Here is a 19,807-nt window from a genome sequence, read left to right on the forward strand (position 1 = left end):
CACAAACCCGTGTCCCCTGCATCGGCAGGCGGACTCTCAACCACTGCGCCACCAGGGAAGCCCTGGTTTTTTTTTTTTTTTGCTACTTTCCACAAGTAATTTCTTTCACTAAAACCTTTTCAGATTACTTTGTTTTTCACATTAGTGACTCTTGCTAATGTAAGTATTTTAAGTACTTTGAGGATTGATTGTTTTCTCCCTCCTTGTGGAACTTCATCTTGCCACAAGCCTGTCTTTTTTAGCATGTAGTAAAATATACATAACATAAAATTTACCATTGTAACTATTTTTAAGTGTACAATTCAGTGGCAATAAATACATTCACAATGTTGTGCAACCATCGCCGCCATCTATTTTCAGAACTTTTTCATCATCCCAAACATAAACTCTGTACCCATTAAGCAATAACGCCCTCTTTTCCCCCTCCCAGCTCCTGGTAACCTCTATTCTACTTTCTGCCTCTGAATTTGCCTATTCTAGGCACCTCATATAAGTGGAATAATACAATATTTGTCCTTTTGTGTCTGGCTTATTTTACTTAACATAATGTTTTCAACGTTTATCCACGTTGTAGCATATGTCAGAATTTCATTCCTTTTTAAGGCTGAGCAATATTTCATTGTATGTGTACATTGTATTTTGTTTATCCTTTCATCTGTTGAGGGACATTTGGGTTTCCACCTTTGGGATACTGTGAATGATGCTGCCACGAACATTGATGTACAAGTCTCTGAGTCCCTGGTTTTAATTATTTTGAGCATATACCTAGAAGTGAAATTTCTAGATTATGTGGTAATTCTATGTTTAACTTTTTGAGGTACCACCAAACCGTTTTCCACAGAAGCCACACCATTTTACATTCTTACCAGCAAGGCAAAAGGGTTCCAATTTCTCCACATCTTTGCCAACATTTGTAACTTTCTCGTTTTTTGACAATAGCTATCCTAGTGGGTACAAATAGTATCTCATTGTGGGTTTGATTTGCATTTCCCTAGTGACTAGTGATGTTGGTCATCTTTGCCTATGCTCAATGACCATTTGTATATCTTCTTGGGAGAAATGTCTGTTTAAGTCCACTGCCCATTTTTGAATTGGGTTGTTTGTTTTTTGTTGACTTCAAGGGGTTCCTTGTATATTCTGGATAGCACAGTCTTTATATAGATACCCTTATTCCGTGGATCCAATACTGTGTTTTTAGGGTTCCCTTTTATTGGGAACATTGAAATGATTCCGTTTTCTATTAACTAATTCACTCCTAAACTTATATTTCTAACATTACCTATTATAAATCCCTGCTTCAGTAAGCAGTGACTTACATAGCCAACGGAAAAGTTACTAATATTTCACCAAACGTGCAGTATCAGCTTAGGAAATATGTAACTAAATGATTTTCATTAAAAGAACATTAATTTTCAATTTGCCAAGTGGAATTCATAGTAGCTTTTAAACAACAACATGCTCCTCCCTACTTTCATCACCATCACCCACTCTCACACCCCTTCTCCCTTTGGTCATTGTTACTCTAGGCCCCAGAGGTGAAAGGTACCTCCTTTAGGTTAACCATAAAAGCTGATGGGGCATACGTTTTAGGGCCTGTTACTTGCATGGGCCTCTTCCAAGATCTTCTACCTAATTATGCTTTTGAAATTTTTATTTTTTAAAGAAGCCTTTCCGGGGGCTTCCCTGGTGGCGCAGTGGTTGAGAATCCGCCTGCCGATGCAGGGAGCGCGGGTTTGTGCCCCAGTCCGGGAAGATCCCACATGCCGCGGAGCGGCTGGGCCCGTGAGCCATGGCCGCTCAGCCTGCCCAAGTTTTATAAAAGTTCAGGCCCACAAAATCCGGTTGTACCTCTGGATATGTTTCTTCCATCTGAAATCATGTCTTAGTGATTGTTGCACTGCTGGAAAACCAGCCTGGGGTCTATTGTGCAGTATACTGAGTTATTTATGACTGGCTTTCTTTCCTTGCAGTTTCTGATCTGGGTTGCCAAACTACCACACTTTTCTGCAGAGTTACAGAAAAACATGAGCCCTGGGTGTTCCTAGTCAGCCCCGGTATGCTCTTTTGGCTTCCGCATGGAGCTTTGTCAGCACACAGCACTTGTCTGGCTCTGGGCGCTCACAGGAACATGCAGGCCAAATTTTGAAAATTTGGTTCCTAGCTGTTCATGCGAAATATGCATGTCCTTTTATACTGTACACAGAGCCATAAATAGAATTTTGTACTTGCACAGTGAGAGCAAAGAATGCAATTGCCAGACTAATACCTAATCTCTGAAAACTTTCATGAGCATAACTTAGGCAATTTCCTAAATATTAGGGTATCTTGTCAGAAGTAAAAAAGAGCCTTCTGGCCCTTTATCAAATTGTATGATTTCATTTAACAAAAATGATGTTTTTTAAAGAAATTAAATAAATCGTAATATATTCGCTCCTGTCCTATGGTAAGGCATCGATGACACAGGAACTATTCATCTGCATAAACTGTCTTATATTATTCTTATTTTCTCTGTGCAGTTGTAATAACTTAGACAATTGACATTTTTCTAAAAAGGGGATATCTGACAAGATATCAGTATGTCTCCTTCGAAAGCCTTTTTTCTTCTCAAAAAAAAAAAAATGCTTAGGTTCCCTCTTCGTTTCTTTCTTTCCTTTCTTTTCCCTTCCAGAACAATTCCATCCTAAAGCCATTAGTTTGACAGAGCCAGGTATGCATCCAGTGGAAGGTGTCAAGCATGGAGTGTCACAAGCCAGTCATTGTGAGGGGGCATCCGTGTGAAGGGTGGAGTGTACTCGCAAGGCTCCTAAGAACCTGAGTGGATTTGGGAGGCCATCTGTGCAAGGCAGGGACAACAGCAATGGGAGATTGGTTACAATCAAATAGAGTTGATCAAATAGGTAGATATTTTAAGAATCTTGAGAAGTACATTTCTTGCCAACAGAGAAGGAAGTTACAAATGCAGAAAAATAGACAATTACAATTAACCTTGTGGCATTGGATTGGAATGGGAAATATTGGTATACACTAATGATTTTCATTGTACAGAGATAGATATAGAAATCTAGATGGAAATGAGTGTGTGTGCAGATGTGTGCAGACAGGTATTCCCCAGCTCTGTCTACTGAGAGGACGTAGGAGCAACAGCACCCCAATAGCAATGACCATACCCAGCCCCAGATCTTGGTTTCTGAACGCCATTCTACCCTAAAGGAAACCAGGACTGGGGCAGGGAAAGTACAAGATGAGCTTGAAACATCTTGTTGGGCCAAAACAGAATGATGAGGGCATAACAGAAGTCACAGAAACCATCTTGAAGGGGTACCCACTAATCAGACTTAGGACAATTTGAGCATCAAAATAAATGGTAGTAGTAGATGATAACCCATTACGTTGAGAATTATATGAGTCCATATTATAAAAATAAATAAATGAATAAATCAGATATTTGATAAGTGAAAGGATATTTACCTAGATTCAAAGTAATGCCATGCAAGATACATACTAATTACAAAGGGAGAGAGACTAGCTTTACAGTGGAGAATTCTTGCAGCCACTAGCTTAATCAAATGACCAAAATGAACATCCTAGATAATGGGACAAATTGAAATCTTGTGCCAACCAATAGAATGTTATGAAAAGAACCCAGGATCACTTCTGTGATTTCTGGCAAAGCTTATGATCTAAATCATGGGAAAATATCAAACTCAAATTTAAGGGCACTCTACAAGACAAACTGGCTGGTAATCTTCAAAAATGCCAGAGTCACAAAAGCCAACGACACTCAAAGGAGCCATTTTATTTATTTATTTATTTTTTAAACATTTTTATTGGAGTATAATTGCTTTACAGTGGTGTGTTAGTTTCTGCTTTATAACAAAGTGAATCAGTTATACATGTACATATATCCCCATACCTCTTCCCTCTTGTGTCTCCCTCCCAGCCCTCTAGGTGGTCACAAAGCACCAAGCTGATTTCCCTGTGCTATGCGACTGCTTCCCACTAGCTAGCTATTTTACGTTTGGTAGTATATATATGTCCATATGTACACTACCACTCTCTCACTTTGTCCCAGCTTACCCTTCCCCCTCCCCGTGTCCTTGAGGACATTCTCTAGTAGGTCTGCATCTTTATTCCCGTCTTGCCCCTAGATTCTTCATGACTTTTTTTTTTTTACATTCCATATTTATGTGTTAGCATACGGTATTTGTTTTTCTCTTTCTGACTTACTTCACTCTGTATGACAGACTCTAGGTCCATCCACCTCACTACAAATAACTCAATTTCGTTTCTTTTTATGGGGTCGTATGGCAGTTCTATTTTTAGTTTTTTAAGGAACCTCAATACTGTTAAAGGAGCCATTTTAGATTAAAGAAGACTACAGAAATGTCAACTGGATTCTTCTGCTACAAAGGAAATTGCTGGAATAATTGACAGATCTTGAGTGGGATCTGAGGATAGTCGTAACATATCAGTGTCAATTTTCTCATTTGATGGTTGTATTGTGTTAATGTAGGAGAATGTCTTTGTAGAAAATATACATTACAATGTTCAGAGGGTGATGAGGGATCAGGTTGGCAACTTTCAAATGGTTCAGGGAAAAACAAAACTTTCTTGTCAATACTGTACTTGCAACCCTTCTATAAGTTTGAGATTGTTTCAAAATAAAATAAAATTTTTAATTTGCTAAAATTGTAAATAACTGTTCAGATTTCCACAGTGTATGTAGATTTTAGGCAATTATTGATGATGTTGAGTATATATGGACTTTGAGGTCTGTCATGAGAGTTGTCAGTGATGTGTGGTCCTTCCTGATGTCTTTCAATAGCTTGAAAATGTGTTTATGTGCAGCTGATAAGATCTGATTCACTTTCCAAATATTCTGTGGTTTGCCATTTAAATATTAATAACCCTTCTTTAAAATTATTATTCTAAATCCCAAATATCAAAAATAAGTAGAAAGGGTAATGAAGTCCTTTGGCCCTGAAGAAATCTGTTCTGGAAACTATTAAAACAAATTGCACAATAAAATGATGGGTAGAATAAGCTTAGTGTTGTCGGTAGTGAATCCTTCACTTCATCTTTGCTCTTAACCATGGCTGTGACGTTTGGTGCCCACTCAGTCAGAAAAAGAGATAAATATATATTTTTCCATCACATACAAACGAGTTATATCACTTAAGTTTTAAAATGTCAGACTGGACTACAGTAATTTTGAGAGCACACTGCTGCCTACCATTTTCTGGTAGAGAAAATCTTTTAAGGAGATTTATATACCCGGTCTTCCCTGGGATTGAAATGTGATTGCATCTCCCCAGTTGTTGGTGGCACTTCCTGAACAGTCCAGCAGGTGGTAGTCTAGGAGAGGAACAGTTCTCATCCTTCTTCAGTCCCCTGCCTACCAGCAAAACAGAAGGAAGGTGGACTCAGCAATGTTACCGTTGCCTTCTCTGTCGTAAGACTGGTATTTCCAAGGTTGTTCTTTCAAAATGAATGCTTAGACATAGAGAGTATCTCCAGAAAGTAGCTAAAAATAATTTTGTGTATATGTATGATTATGCAGTATTCTGAAGTTCAAAAATTCTTTTTCTTTTCTTTTTATTTTATGATGTCTAGAAATTCCACTGGTTTTATATCTCTTTGCCCTGATTTCAATGACATGGCTTTGGGGAGGCCTGCACATGGCTTACAGACACTTCTGGATGCTGGTCCTCTTCGTCATTTTCAACAGTCTGCAGGTAAGCCTTACAGTTTGGTTACAGCACACATGAACACGAGGCAGGGAGTTTCAACATAAAGAAATCAAGCGTCCGCATGTAGGTGAATTCGTATGCACAAAAACATCACGCAGAGTTTTAGAATAAAATGACAAAGATTATGTTAAAATTTTTTAACTCCTGAAATATGGCTGGACCTCTAACTGCTGGTTATACAAATAGGGAAGACATAAAATATTTACCCTCCTTTATTTTGACAACACCTAAGTAACTACAAAAACATGTTTCTTTTTCAATAGGATTGATGTTTATAAACTTCACAGATGGCAGCCATCTAGGGCATATGCACATATTTGGAGTGGGTCTGTGTCTAGAAATTAGATCAACTGAGAGTAAAATAACAATGATGGTCAAGCAGTTCCCTCTTGAGTCTGGTGCTTGGTGTTTTGGTTCACTTAAAAATGATTGACATCCTCCAAGTCTGGCAATGCCTAGCTTAAATTAGCTTTGTGAGAATGTTTGGATAGCATAACCAGGAATTATATAACTGTAACAAAAGTTAAAGCTGACTTTTTTAGTGCTTTTGTTAAATGGAAAAAAAGTTGTACCCAGAAATTAGCAAATGGAACAAATGAACTCATTTTTTCTTATTTTTCAAAGTGAAAAGGTGTGTCCTAGACTAAAACAATTTATTGAATTTGCCAAGGATATCTGTTAACAGCCCTTGTTTGGACCACCATCTTACAAGAAACCTCTGTAGGAAAAATATTAGGATTATAGCATAAAACTGAAACATGACTCAAAACATATTCAGGTTTGCTTTTTAGGAGACAGATTCATTAGTGAGATCATATCTAACAGCATGGTGCCTAATCAAAACATAATATCGATTTAGGGAGGGAAAAATACAAAGTGGCTTAAACATTTGGAATCAAGTTGATACAAGTTGATATACAGACATCTCCCAATAGAGTTATAATTGAGTACCAGCTACTAGCACAGTGTGCCAGTGCTACCATTACTAGGATGAAGATGACAGCACTGCTTCTCTAGGATCTGACGATTCAGGGAGTAAGCAAACAATTAGCTGTAAGGGTATACTCTGGCAGGTGCCATGTAAACAAAGTGTTATGAGAGCAGAGTAGAGGACTTGTTTACTCCTGCCTGTGCTAGTGTTTGAGCTGAACACCAAAGGTGAGCCACTCAGGTCAGAGACCCTGTCTCGGTCACCTTTGAATACCTAGGCCTAGCGGAACTAACACCAAAGTCCACATTGACAGCCTATAGATGTGTTTTATTTGGTGGACACACAATGGTCCACAGAACAGGGTTTTAGATTTTTTTAGTATACAGAGTGAAGTAAGTCAGAAAGAGAAAAACAAATACCGTATGCTAACGCATATATATGGAATTTTAAAAAGCGGTACTGGTGAACCTAGTGGCAGGGCAGGAATAAAGATGCAGACGTAGAGAACAGACATGAGGGCACCGGGGATGGGGGGAAGGGGAAGCTGTGATGAAGTGAGAGAGTAGCACTGACATATATACACTACCAAATGTAAAATGGATGGCTAGTGGGAAGCTGCTGCATAGCACAGGGAGATCAACTTGATGCTTTGTGACCACCTCAAGGGGTGAGATAGGGAGGGTGGGAGGGAGACGCAAGGAAGAGGAGATATGGGGTTATATGTATATGTATAGCTGATTCACTTTGTTACACAGCAGAAACTAACACACCATTGTAAAGCATTTATATTCCAATAAAGATGTGGAAAATAAATAAATAAATAAATAAATATTTGCTCAATGTTTAAATTGAGAAATTTCACATGAAAACCTGAATGTCTGGCTTTTCTCTAATGGCAGTATTTGCATGGCAGCAATTTTCAAGTCTTGAGTAGATGCTGCCCTCTTTAGATGGGGCACGTTACCTCATTATACTCGATATATTCAATTTGTTCATTTTACCTGCCCCTGAGTTTGTGTCATATTTAATGTTTATTAAATAAGTGATGAGTAGATAGTCAGAGATGGGTATTTCAGGCAGAGAATACAGTGTTAGCCTAGCCTGCAAAAAAGAAACGTGATTAACTTTGCCTACATTCAGCAAAGGTTTGGGGGAGGAAGAAAGGTTTTGCAGTTAGTGGTGGGAGAGGAGACAGTGGCTAGGTTGGCTTAATCGCCATGTTACCATGCTCAGAATGGGATGTTAAACTTCAGCCTTTAGGTAAAGGGAAGCCATAAAAGTTGGATGTTTTGTTTGTTTTATTCTGATTAGTTTTCAAAATTTTGTTAGGTTTTTTTTTTTAATTTTTAAATTTTGAATGGGAATGACATGCTTATACCTACTTTTTAGAAGGATAACTGGAAATGTTGAGGAGGGTATTGAAAAGAAGAGCAACTCCAGGCAGGAAGGCTGTTATCATATTCCAGCCTATGTTTGGGAGTGCACCTGGGAATAGAGATAGGTGACAGGTTTGAGAATATTCTAGAGATAAATATTGATGAAATTTGATTAGCCAATTAAATGTAGGAATGTAGGGGGCAAGAGAGCAATGTCACCTAGAGATGCTGGCTGCGGTGAATGGCTGAGCACTGACTCCTTTGGTCAACATGGAGATTACATCAAGAGAGGGTCCTAGGGAACATGCAGCAAAGTTGGTGAGTTGGTGAGATTTGGGAGACATTGGTAAAGCTAACCAATGTTTTAGCAAGAAGGCTAGTGAAAGAGATTGTTAGTGAAAGAGAATCAAGATAGAGTAGTTTGGAGTTTCTGGTAGAAAAGAAGGCTTGAAAAGAAAACACCTAACTCTGTCAAGTGTAGCAGAGAAGTCGAATAGAATGAGAACAGAAGGGCATTGTGGTCTAGAGCACTGGTCCCCGAACTGTAGTGTCATCAGAATCTCGTGAAGGGCTTGTTAAAACACAGATTGTAGGTCCCACACCCAGAGCTTCTGATACAGTAGATCAGGGTGGGACCTGAGACTTTGCATTTCTAGCAAGTTCCAGGAGATGCTGATGCAGCTGCTCTAGAGACCACAGCTTGAGAACCGTTGGTTAAAGTAAGTGTGATCGTAACTCCACCAGCCTACTATCGGTTGACTTCAGCTGAGTCACAGATGTTTACCCAGTTCTACTTTCTTCATCTGTGAAACGGGAATAAATACTATTTAGGATTACAGTGTGATTTAATTAAATGGCGTAATGAACATAAAGCAATTGTACAGTAACTCACACTTAAAGAGCAGTTTTTGTTTGTTTGTTTTATTCAAGAAGTTTAATGGAGAAAGCAATAGCTTAGGAAGGAAGGTTGGTTGGTTCAAAGGAAATTTGGGGGTTTGGTTTTCTTTCCTTGTGAAAAGAACCAAGAGAGAAGAAGAAACTGACAACTGGAGGAAAGGCTCATTGCCTTGGCAAGATCATGGACAGGGCAGGAAAACAGAAGAGACAGACGGCCTGTCTGAGGGAGGAGTTAGACATGTTTCTTTCACTGAGGCTCAGGAAAGACGGAAGGATAGGAGTACACGAAAAACTATTCTGGAGCTGAAAGTCTGGAAAGTTGGGGTTTGTATGTAATTCTCTCTCTTATCTCTGAAAGGCAAAAAGCAAGGACATTTGTTGAGAGGAATGGATTTAAAAGCTTGTGGTAAAAATAGTAAAAGGTAAGGAGCAGTTTCTAGGTAGAAAGTAAATAATAAATTATGGTGGGTTGGAAGATGGTAAAGAAATGACTGCTTAGAGAGAAATTGGTGGGATTCGGGTTGGACACCTGAAATCTGTCATTGTAATTCAGCAGTAATTAAATAAATTAAGCCTTACGATTGAAATGGTAGCCATTGTAACCTATCAAACCACACCCAAGAGAAAGGTTTATTGAGCTCTTACGGAGGTTAGAGGTTTGGTAATAAAGGAGGATTGTTGAGGAGTAAACTATATTTCACAGGAAGATAAAAAAGGAATTGTTATGATCTCTTTCTTTGAGGAACTGAAAACAAGCTAAGTATAAGTAAAAACTAAAAATATTTCAAACTCAGGTTTAATGAGCTTAATTCCATCTATGTGGCACCATTGAAGCAATGACTGTATCACTGTTGCCTGGTATCTGGTGCACTGGCACATTCCTAGCACAAGTGCTCAGTGAGTCAGTCCTAAAAGGAATGCCTGTTAAGAAACACTTGGAAACTATGGTTTCTCTAGGGTTTATTAAAGTTCATTTAATTTATAAACTACTTCACGTCTTCAACTGGGCATTTCCATGATTCCATGCTTTTTTAAAATTAATTAATTAATTTATTTAGGCTGCTCTGGGTCTTAGTTGTGGCATGCGGGATCTTTAGTTGCAGCATGCGGGATCTTTTAGTTGTGGCATGAGGACTCTTAGTTGTGGCATGTGGACTCTTAATTTCAGCATGCAAACTCTTAGTTGCCACATGCACGCAGGATCTAGTTCCCAAACCAGGGATCGAGTCCAGGGCCCCCTGCATTGGGAACACGGAGTCTTACCCACTGGACCACCAGGGGAGTCCCTGACTTTTGTATTTTCTTATTGGCTTTTGTCAACACCTGTGACCGGAAAAGTGTACTATATATCTTATGCTTGGCTTTTATATTTTGCTCAGAGGTGATTACTGCCTCACTTTTTAATCCAGATTATTATTATGCCATAGGTGCTCTGAAACTGACAGATGAAAGATATATTTTTATAATATTCTGATATTTGATATTATTGGGTACAATTTAAAGAAGAAAATCTTGATCATTTGAAATATTATCAGAAATTTCTTGATCACTTTCTGAAGATTCAGGGTTGAGCTACAAAACTTTTAATATGTTTGAGCATTTTAAGAAAATGTATATGAAATACTTTCTAAAGCATGATGGATGCAAATGCAAAAGTGATGTAAAAAAAGTTATTCTAAATATGTCTACCATTATTTTTATTGCTTCTTCCTTGAACTCTAAGACATTTTTTCCCCAAGAACTGAACTTTAATTCAAATTTTTATTGATTTAGGCATGTTATTTTCATCTTCTTGATTGTTTTTTTTTTTGTTTTTTTTTTGTTTTTTTTTGTGGTATGCGGGCCTCCCCTTGTTGTGGCCTCTCCCGTTGCGGAGCACAGGCTCCAGACGCGCAGGCCCAGCGGCCATGGCTCGCACATGTCTTTTGTTGAACATATGTTGTTGAACAACATATGTGAACAACAAATGTGTTGAACAACACATTTCTATTGGGTATATATCTAGGAGTGGAATTGCTGGGACAGAGGATATTCATAAATTCAATTTTAGTAGAGTCTACTCAACAGTTTTCCAATTTACAGTTGTACCAGTTTATACTCATGCTGGCAGTGTTGGAGAATTGCAGTCGCTCCACATCCTTGCCAACACTTGGTGTAATCAGTTTTTTTTTTTTTTTTTTTTTTTTGTGGTATGCGGGCCTCCCCTTGTTGTGGCCTCTCCCGTTGCGGAGCACAGGCTCCAGACTCGCAGGCCCAGCGGCCATGGCTCACGGTCCCAGCCGCTCCGCGGCACGTGGGATCCTCCCAGACCGGGGCGCGAACCCGGTTCCCCTGCATCGGCAGGCGGACGCGCTACCACTGCGCCACCAGGGAAGCCCTTCTTGATTGTTTAAAAAAATTTAAACTGTTGAGTATCAAGAGTAAGCAGAACATAGAGAATAAATAAAGGGGGAAATGTCCTCTGAGTTTATTTCCTGGGGTTTTTTTTTTTTTTTTTAATTCTAGGAGTTGCTCGCTAGCATGTCAGCATGTTTATGGTATCTGCTTTTTTTCTACTTCCCCATGATGCGCTTGATGTCTGGATGTGAGGTGAACAAATCCTGATTTCCATTGCGCTTTCTTTTGTATCAAAAGAGGGACTCTAAAATTTCCAAAAAAAAAAAAGGTGTTCTGTACATACTTGCTTAGCAATCCCAAATCCCAAAGGCCTCGGGGCTCTATCTTGGTTTTGCTAAATAGGCTTTCTGAGTGCGCTGAGCATGGTAGCCACCAGCAGTCTTAATTCCTACTGGCTTTCTAGCCCCAGCAAGGAAAATCCTGTGAAGGACTTAAATTACCCTCACTTTGAATCACTGATTATCCAGAAACCAGTCACAGGGTGGCAGGTACTCTGGCCAGGACTGAGTCATGAGCAGACGCTAACAGTGGAAAGATGAGTTGATCTCACAAAAACCACATGGAATGGAATTCCCACCAGAAGAAAAGAATCTCTTACCAATAGAATGGTAACAGTGCTAGGCAGACCAAAGTAACAGATGTCCATTATATATATTTTCTAAATTTTCTTGTTCATTGATATAAGTTTGGACAAGGCCAAGGACAGCTATTGTCAAACTACTAGGAAACTTAATCAATGTGACATAGGTTTATTATGAATATCCTTGGGATCCATCATATAGCCAAATGTCTCTATATTGTCCACAGGAAAGTCATAAGGGACTACATTATTTTTCTTAATTTTCTCATCCATTAACTCAATAACCTCTATTTTTAAAAAAAAAAAGTTGAGTTTGTCGTTTCTAAGTAGATTTATGCTAAAACTTACAGATGACAACTTTCTTAAAATGTTTAGTCCAAGGTATATCCACATTTGTGTAACAATTAAAGAAAATAATCACTAAGTTTGATACTCAGCTGGTAGTCACTAGTAGAACCCTATCAGTCATCATAATATTGAAATAACTACTGTCTAAACCCCCTGCAAGTGTCCCAGACTTCTAGCTATTTAAGGTAGAAGCACCACAGACCTCTAGCAGCTAAAAGGCTAATGCTTGGCTAGACAGGGAGCACCAGGACCCTGCTCCAGCACTAGACCTGCAGTCTGATGGGTCAGCGCCTATGCCACACTCTAAACGTTTTGTGCATCGCTCCTAGCTTAACTATGTTCTAAAATGCATTTCTATTTTTAACCTAACCACTCAGCTTCAGACTTACATACAGCATATATTTCAGGTTTCTCTAAGGCTCTCACATTGACTACGTCAAAATTTCACTGACTGACAATCTACTTACATGTAGGGAATCCCAGGTAAGATAATGAGGGTAGCCGGCAGTAAAGAGACATGAGCTTCTTGGAGATGCTGAAAAATAAGTTCTGGAGAAGATTCATATACAGAGAAGAACCTTTCCAAAAGCTGAAATGCATTCTTCTTGGAATGCGTAAGTTGGCAAGGGAGCAGAACTTTACATAGTATGGGGATATGACATTTCTCAGTATGTGAGTTATGAGACCACATTCTTCAGAATCTTATTTGACTGTCTCCCTGTAACTGACTTGTACTTGTTCGTTTATGTGAGCATCTGGTCTCGAGATGTTCCCTGGCAGTTTTTGAATCATTCCCTATTTCAGAGAAGGGAGTTACAACATGGAATTTGTAGCTAAAAATATATAGCCTGTATTCAAATTTAAGGTCAGCTAGTTAAAATCATTTTCATTCCTAGCCCCGCATCTTTAACAGCTGAATCGCTAGGGAAATAAGTGACTTAAAGGTGGGAACAGTTTCTCCTACATTTTAAAAACATTGTTTTTTAGTGGCCACTAGAGTGCCTTGAACACATAAAGCATTTTTCTTCTACTAAAAAATAGTGTTTCTTTTCTTTATCCTCCTTCTTTCTTTCTCTCCCTTCTTCCTTCCTTCCCTCTCTTTCTACCTTCTTCCCTCTCTTCCTTCCTTGCTTTCCATGTATCTCTTGTTGTTCTATGTTGAATTTCAGCTTTAAAACGAAATCCATCTTTCATGAAGAGATTTTCCCAATAAAAATAGTCCTTGAGGTATCGTGAGAAATGGAATATGTTTCCTTGCTCACGAAAAGGTACAGGGTTCATTGCAAATGGAATAGAAAAGAAAAGAATCCTCCATTAATTTTCTTCTGTGAGAATCCCCGTTTAGCATCCAGAGGGCTTCAGTGCAGGTATCTACATAGGTACAGTACCTATTTAGTCTTGGCTGCTTCCTTTTGAGGATAAACAGCTCTTGGGAAGTACACATTGTTAAATAATCAGTTACAGAGGACTAATTGTTTCAATGCACTCCCTTTGCCATTGCTTTCCAACAGCCAGCAGTAATAAGATATGTCACTTTGTTTCCATTGGAGGCTAGCACATGACTATTCATGAAGAGTGGAAAAGCAGTGTTCCCAGAAAACCCTGGAATAAACATGTAGAAGCCAGAGGAGGTTGGGATTCTATCATTGATTTGTCCCAGAACCATGTCAAGTTCAGTGGAAAAAAATTACTACACTTGTTTTGTAGAGTGAAATTCAGAAACTAATGAATGCCTCGTGTGCTCTTCAGAACGTCCCAGAACATTTCTGTAACTTTATAAATAAATATACAGAAGCTAGGTCTTCAGATCGTCCCAGAACGTTTCTGTAACTTTACAAATAAATATACAGAAGCTAAGACAAGTAGATGTATTTAAATTGTCTTGATTAGGTCGTGCAACTCTGTTCAGTGTTCATTAGCATCTGGGCTGGTGAAATATCTTTGAGTTTTCATGTAATAAACTTCTTACTCCATTTGACAATGAATGGTAGCATTACCTTCTCATTAACCTGTTGATTGGCCAAGCAGGGCTCTTAAGACAGACTGCAGGATTTTTACTTTTATTTGTGCTGGGTTCTCTAAATACAAGTGTTAGGATCTGATCTGCCAGTGAATGTCTTCTACAAATACAGGTTTAGAAATGATGGGACTGAATAGACTACCTTTTGACACCTGGCTGCATCCTTGCAAAACATGTACCCCATTTCTCCTGCCCTAATCCTATGTTAGTTTCTTACTCGGTGGTTTTTCCATTTCAAAGTTTTTTCCTGTGCCCTCTATGACTGCATTTTTTGCATTTTAACCATGTAACACGGCTTCTTGGGCTTTGTGAGCCTTTACTTTACCTGTGAAAGGATTTAGCATGCTCTGATTCTGAATTATCAAACCTACAAGAATTAGAGTAAGCGAGACACATACCTCCCCTTGTTAAAACAGTTTTGGGAGAATAAAGCAGTTAACGTTTGAGCCAGTTTTTACCCGGTCATTCAGAATCTTTGCCTTGGTGTTAATTTATAATTTTTCCAGGGTCTAAAATTTTGTTTTTATCTCATGTATTACTCAGACATTGGGGTGGGGAGAATACATTTTTTTGTAAATACATTTATATGCATATTTTATGGTAACATTCTTTAATATTGAGCTGTTAGGTATAGTAGAAGAAGCATACAATTAAGTGTCATGCAACCTCTATTCTACCAAATGACTTGACATCTCTGAGCTTTAGTTATCTACTTTCCAGAGAGAGATGCTAATTCTTGCTCTCAGTTTTGTCCTAAGTATTATATAAAAATATATGTATAAAATATAATTGGTACACTACATAATGTTTTACAAATACAAAGTTCTATAAATGAATAAATGGACAAAAGAAATGTTTGTCAGAAGCTACATGAAGGCAAATGAGAGGCCAAAGAGAGGAAGTTTGTAAGCTCAGTCTTTTTTTTTATTGAAGCATAGTTGATTTACAGTATTGTGTTAATTTCTGCTGTATAGCAAAGTGATTCAGTTATACATATATACATTCTTTTTTAAAAAAAATATTCTTTTCCATTGTGGTTTATCATAGGATATTGAATATACCTCCCTGTGCTACACCATAGGACTTTGTTGTTTATCCATTCAATATATACTAGTTTGCATCCGCTAACCCCAAACTCCCACTCCAGCCCTCCCCGACTCCCCCTCCCCCTTGACAGCCATGAACCTGTTCTCTATGTTTGTCAGAGCTCAGTCTTTAAATCCTCTCTTCAGCCACTGGTTCTCCCCCTGAATGGTCTCATCCCCTCTTAGGTATTCCCCTCATGCAGTCCCTTGCGATTACACTCACAGTGCTTGGCTTACAACATAGATTGTTGTCATCACTCATCTGCTTTTAAATGTGTAGCACATGCCTTCAGTTTCAGGTAAGTAACTTATGGGGGCAAAATAGGTTTATTGTGAGACTGCAGGGGTTGGTGGGGACTGTAGAAGAACCAGACAGTAGAGCCTCCTCCCCAAAGCATGCAGATGAGAAAAGCAAACATTGTGTGGGCCAAACAAAAGCTTTGGCAGGTAAATTCTCATAGGTGGCAGTCAGTGTGCAACTCCCTTATAAAAAGAAGTTCAAATTTCTTTCTCTGAAGAGGGTTTAATTTTCTTTTGGAAGCCAAAAGAGAATACGGGCTCATCACCTCTTTGGTCCGGCAGAAACTGGGTTTCAGGCATTGTGATGGTTACTCTAGTTATGGTTTGCCTCCTCTCTTGGGGCAAACTAAAAGTTTGTTCAGGGGACCCAGGTGACTCAGCTGAAAGCCTATCGTGTTTTCTGGAACTCCACTTCCTCGCAGTCTCTGGACTCCATTGTTTCATTCCCTGGTACTGTGAACCAGCTGAATTCTCCGCTTAGCTTTTGAGCCTCTGAGCAGCTGCTTTCTGCTTAGTTTCTTAGCCTTTCAGCCCCATGCAGCTTCAGAAGTGGCAAATGCCTTTACCGTTCCCTTTCTCTTTGGAGCCTTGACCCCTCAAGTCCTGGTTGCTTTAGTAGATTTGAACTCTAGTTTTTGTCTCCCCAACCTGGTCAGATTGCTGCAAGTCCCAGCTACAACTTTCTCTTCAGCCTCTGGGCATCTAACTTTGAATTGGAAAACTCCCTGAAGAAAAAAAAAAAAAAAAAGCAGTGAATATAGGACTCCCCACTCAATGGGTTTTGCTTCTCTCTAGGATCTTGGTCCCTCAGATACGAGCTGTTTGGATGCCTTCCCTCTGCTGTTTTGTTACTGTATTTGTTGTTGTTTTGTTATTGTGTATGTGTATCTGAAAGTATATTCTCCAGCTTGTAGAATTGTAATCAAGTAGAGTTAATCTGATATAAACTCTATCAGAGCCAGAAACAAAAGTCTCAAATTTATTTCAACAAATATCTAATAAATGTTTAATATAAACAGAATGCACATTAATAAATGAAGATATTTAGAGTCACTGCAATTCATCAGATATCCAGTGTATACCTCTTAAAACATATGCACTGGGCTGGTGCTCCTGGGAACACTGATGAGGAAGCCTATACATGCAACTTCTTAAGGTCAACTGATGAGGTGTACTTTATGTCTTCTATATCACCAAAACATATATATAATATATATATAATATATATATTTTATACATATGTAATATATATTTTTATATATGTATAGTATTTTGAAAAATAAAAACTGAGTAAGGTCTTAGAATTTATAATCCATCAATTGAAGACTGAGATTCAAAAAGGATTTTCTGGCTATAAAATAACCTCATACCTATTTCACAATACTAAAATACACCAATAAGACAAACAGACAATCAATACAGAGGAGCAACTAAAGGTGCATATTTTGAAAGGTTACTGCTCTAGGAAACAGGTCGGCCTTCTCAGAATATGGATTTTAAAACATGCCAACTAAAATCCTACTGAAAAAAGTTTTAATGGCATGAATTCAAATATGAACTGAAATTTTTTAAAAATCATTTTAGATAGATGGATCCAGGAAGTTCTATCTTCATCCTTCAGAATAAATCAATTCCATGTTTCTGTTTTCCTCTGCAAATATTTAAATAACATTCTCGTTAGCTTGAGAAATACCATGAAATAGTGAGGTAAAGGTATTTTGGAATACAAATACTGTCCTACAGATTTTCAGCTTTGTGATCTCAGGCAAATTATTTAATTTTTCCAAAATGGGAATACTACGATTTACTTTGTAAGGCATCTGTGGACATCAAGCAAAAAATATTTTTAAATTTCTAGCATATAATAGGTGTATAGTAACATTAACTGCCTTTCTTCTTTCCCTCCTGTGACACCGTAATTGCATATGCATTTAAGATTATTTCCATACAAATGAAACCTCTGAGCTTCAGATCTTCAGAGCATACCACTGAAATCAGTTAGCTGTGTTTCTCTAATTGCTGATTATTCAGTCTTTTCAGAACCCTGCTGATGTCACAGGCCACATTCACTAAGCTATCATCTCAATGATCTTATTTAGCTACAAGACCCCAGTGTATAGATACTATATAAATGTGATGTAAATATGACATCTGTTAGTTATAGGGTGTCCTTTGTTCCAAAATGTTAGTTATAACTATAAACACTTCAGACTCTCTGTCAGCCTTGGAAACTCTCACTATAAAGTGGTACTATGGTAGATTACATGTATTTTACCTTATTATTTGAGCCAATATCATAACACTGGAAATTTTATATTCATCCATTCAAAAACATTAATCTAGAATGTGTTTGTATATGTTAGACCACACGTCTCCGTGGCACTCTGCTCAATATATATTTATAATAAAAATCACAACAATAGTAACTAATATTTATTAAGTGCTTATTATGTGGAATTGTATTTATTTCATTTAATCCTTACAACAACCCTGCAAGGTAGAGACTATTATATTTGCCATTTTAAATACAGAGAAACAGAGTCTTAGAGAAGTTAAGTAATTTAGGCTAGGTCACACACCCAGTTACTTATGACCTGGCATTCTATAAACTATGATCAGTTCCCCCACTAGGCTCTGCAATGCTGCAAGACTGTAGAACCTCTTATTATTTCCTTATTCCACAGTACCTTAGCAGAAGGCTGTGCTTATAGTAGCTATTCAACAAATGCTTGTTGAATTAAAAATTTTGCTAAATTAAAATGCATAAAGAGACAAGCTTAATTAAAATGAATCAATAAGCATAGTTAACATATGAATTATTATTTTGTTATCTTTCACTTATAAAAATTAATGCATTTCAACAAATGTTTGTCTATTTTAACATTGATGTTCACTATAAAGTCACATTCTCCCAAAGAACAGTCTCTTTTTGGCTTAGTTGAGGATCTTCATTGAGGGATCTGTGGGGCAGCAGTATCGTACAGCAGACTCCAGATTAGACAGAGGTTCCACAGTGAATATGCTGCCCACAAGTTATCTGCCATTCTTCATTTCCCTAGTTCTGTAATTTAGGCAGTCTTAATAGAAGTGACCTTGAGCATCAAGTCAAGTTAGCAAGTCAGGTTCCTGTGGCTTGCTTAGGACACTTGTAAACACTGAGAAAGCTGAAACAGACATTTAAAAAAAAAAAAAAAAAAACATGATCCCTACAGAGGCAGGAAAAGCTCTAAAAAAACATGAAGTTGGTGGTATGTCTATGGCTCCCTTACAGATCCCTTGCTTTCTCTTTGCATCTCTCTCATTGTCTCTGCCACTCTCTAAAGCCCAAGCTCTTAACTGCTGCTGCAACTGAACTGCCTTCCATCTGGACCAATTGCCTAGTCTGTCTTTTTAAATATCATATAGACCTTACTGGGTAGGAAAAAACTTGCATATGGGACACAATTAGAGACTAAGACAGGGCTAGAAGAAATCAAGCATTAGATTACATGGCCCAGGCTCCAAGCATCTAGGAGGATGATCATTAAAGGAGATCCAAAAACCATATGCCTTGAGCTAAACAGGCCAGATGGAGTGGGTTTCCCAAACCTCTGGTAACACTCTTATCCATGAACTCCACTGTTTTCTGAAATCCCTAACACACATTACTTTTCAATGAATATCAACTAAGTTTAAACATGGCAGCAAAAGCACAGTACAGTTAACATTCTTCTAGGAAAACATGATAAGTCTCTGGCTTTATTTTTCTCCACTTACTTGATATTTACAGTGAAGACAAAGACATAGTAAACTTAGCACTAACTAGGGCTAGACAAGCCATCTGAAATGATGGAATTGCAAAAAAAGGAATGGAAACTTTGGATTCACTGGCTGTATTCAATCCAAGGAGCAATTGTCCCAGATGTGCTTGGGTCTCTTAAAATGAAGTCAGGGAATTGATGCTTGAGAAGCCATTGTCTCCCTTTTGCTTCTCTGCTTTCTCTCCTTTTTGAGGGTTTAGGCAGTCTCTTGTCTGCTGACGTGGTCACAGCACTTTGCACTGAAGATTTCTTGTTTCATCACTGAGTGCCCACCTCCATCCCCAGCACCAGCAGGAGTTGGAGAATCTTAAGTGAAAGAGTGC

The 19,807-nt window shown here is 38.3% G+C and overlaps 1 protein-coding gene across 1 annotated transcript in view; it reads left to right on the forward strand.

The window, feature by feature from the left end:
- Nucleotides 1-19,807, forward strand: part of ADGRV1 (adhesion G protein-coupled receptor V1) — a 552,025-nt gene that overhangs the window by 481,482 nt on the left and 50,736 nt on the right. The window contains exon 88 of the mRNA XM_024125341.3: nucleotides 5,614-5,735. Within this exon, the coding sequence (XP_023981109.1) occupies nucleotides 5,614-5,735 (122 nt within the window). The remainder of the gene's footprint in view (nucleotides 1-5,613; nucleotides 5,736-19,807) is intronic.

The sequence above is a fragment of the Physeter macrocephalus genome, chromosome 8, assembly GCF_002837175.3.
Source record: "Physeter macrocephalus isolate SW-GA chromosome 8, ASM283717v5, whole genome shotgun sequence".
Lineage (NCBI taxonomy): Eukaryota > Metazoa > Chordata > Mammalia > Artiodactyla > Physeteridae > Physeter > Physeter macrocephalus.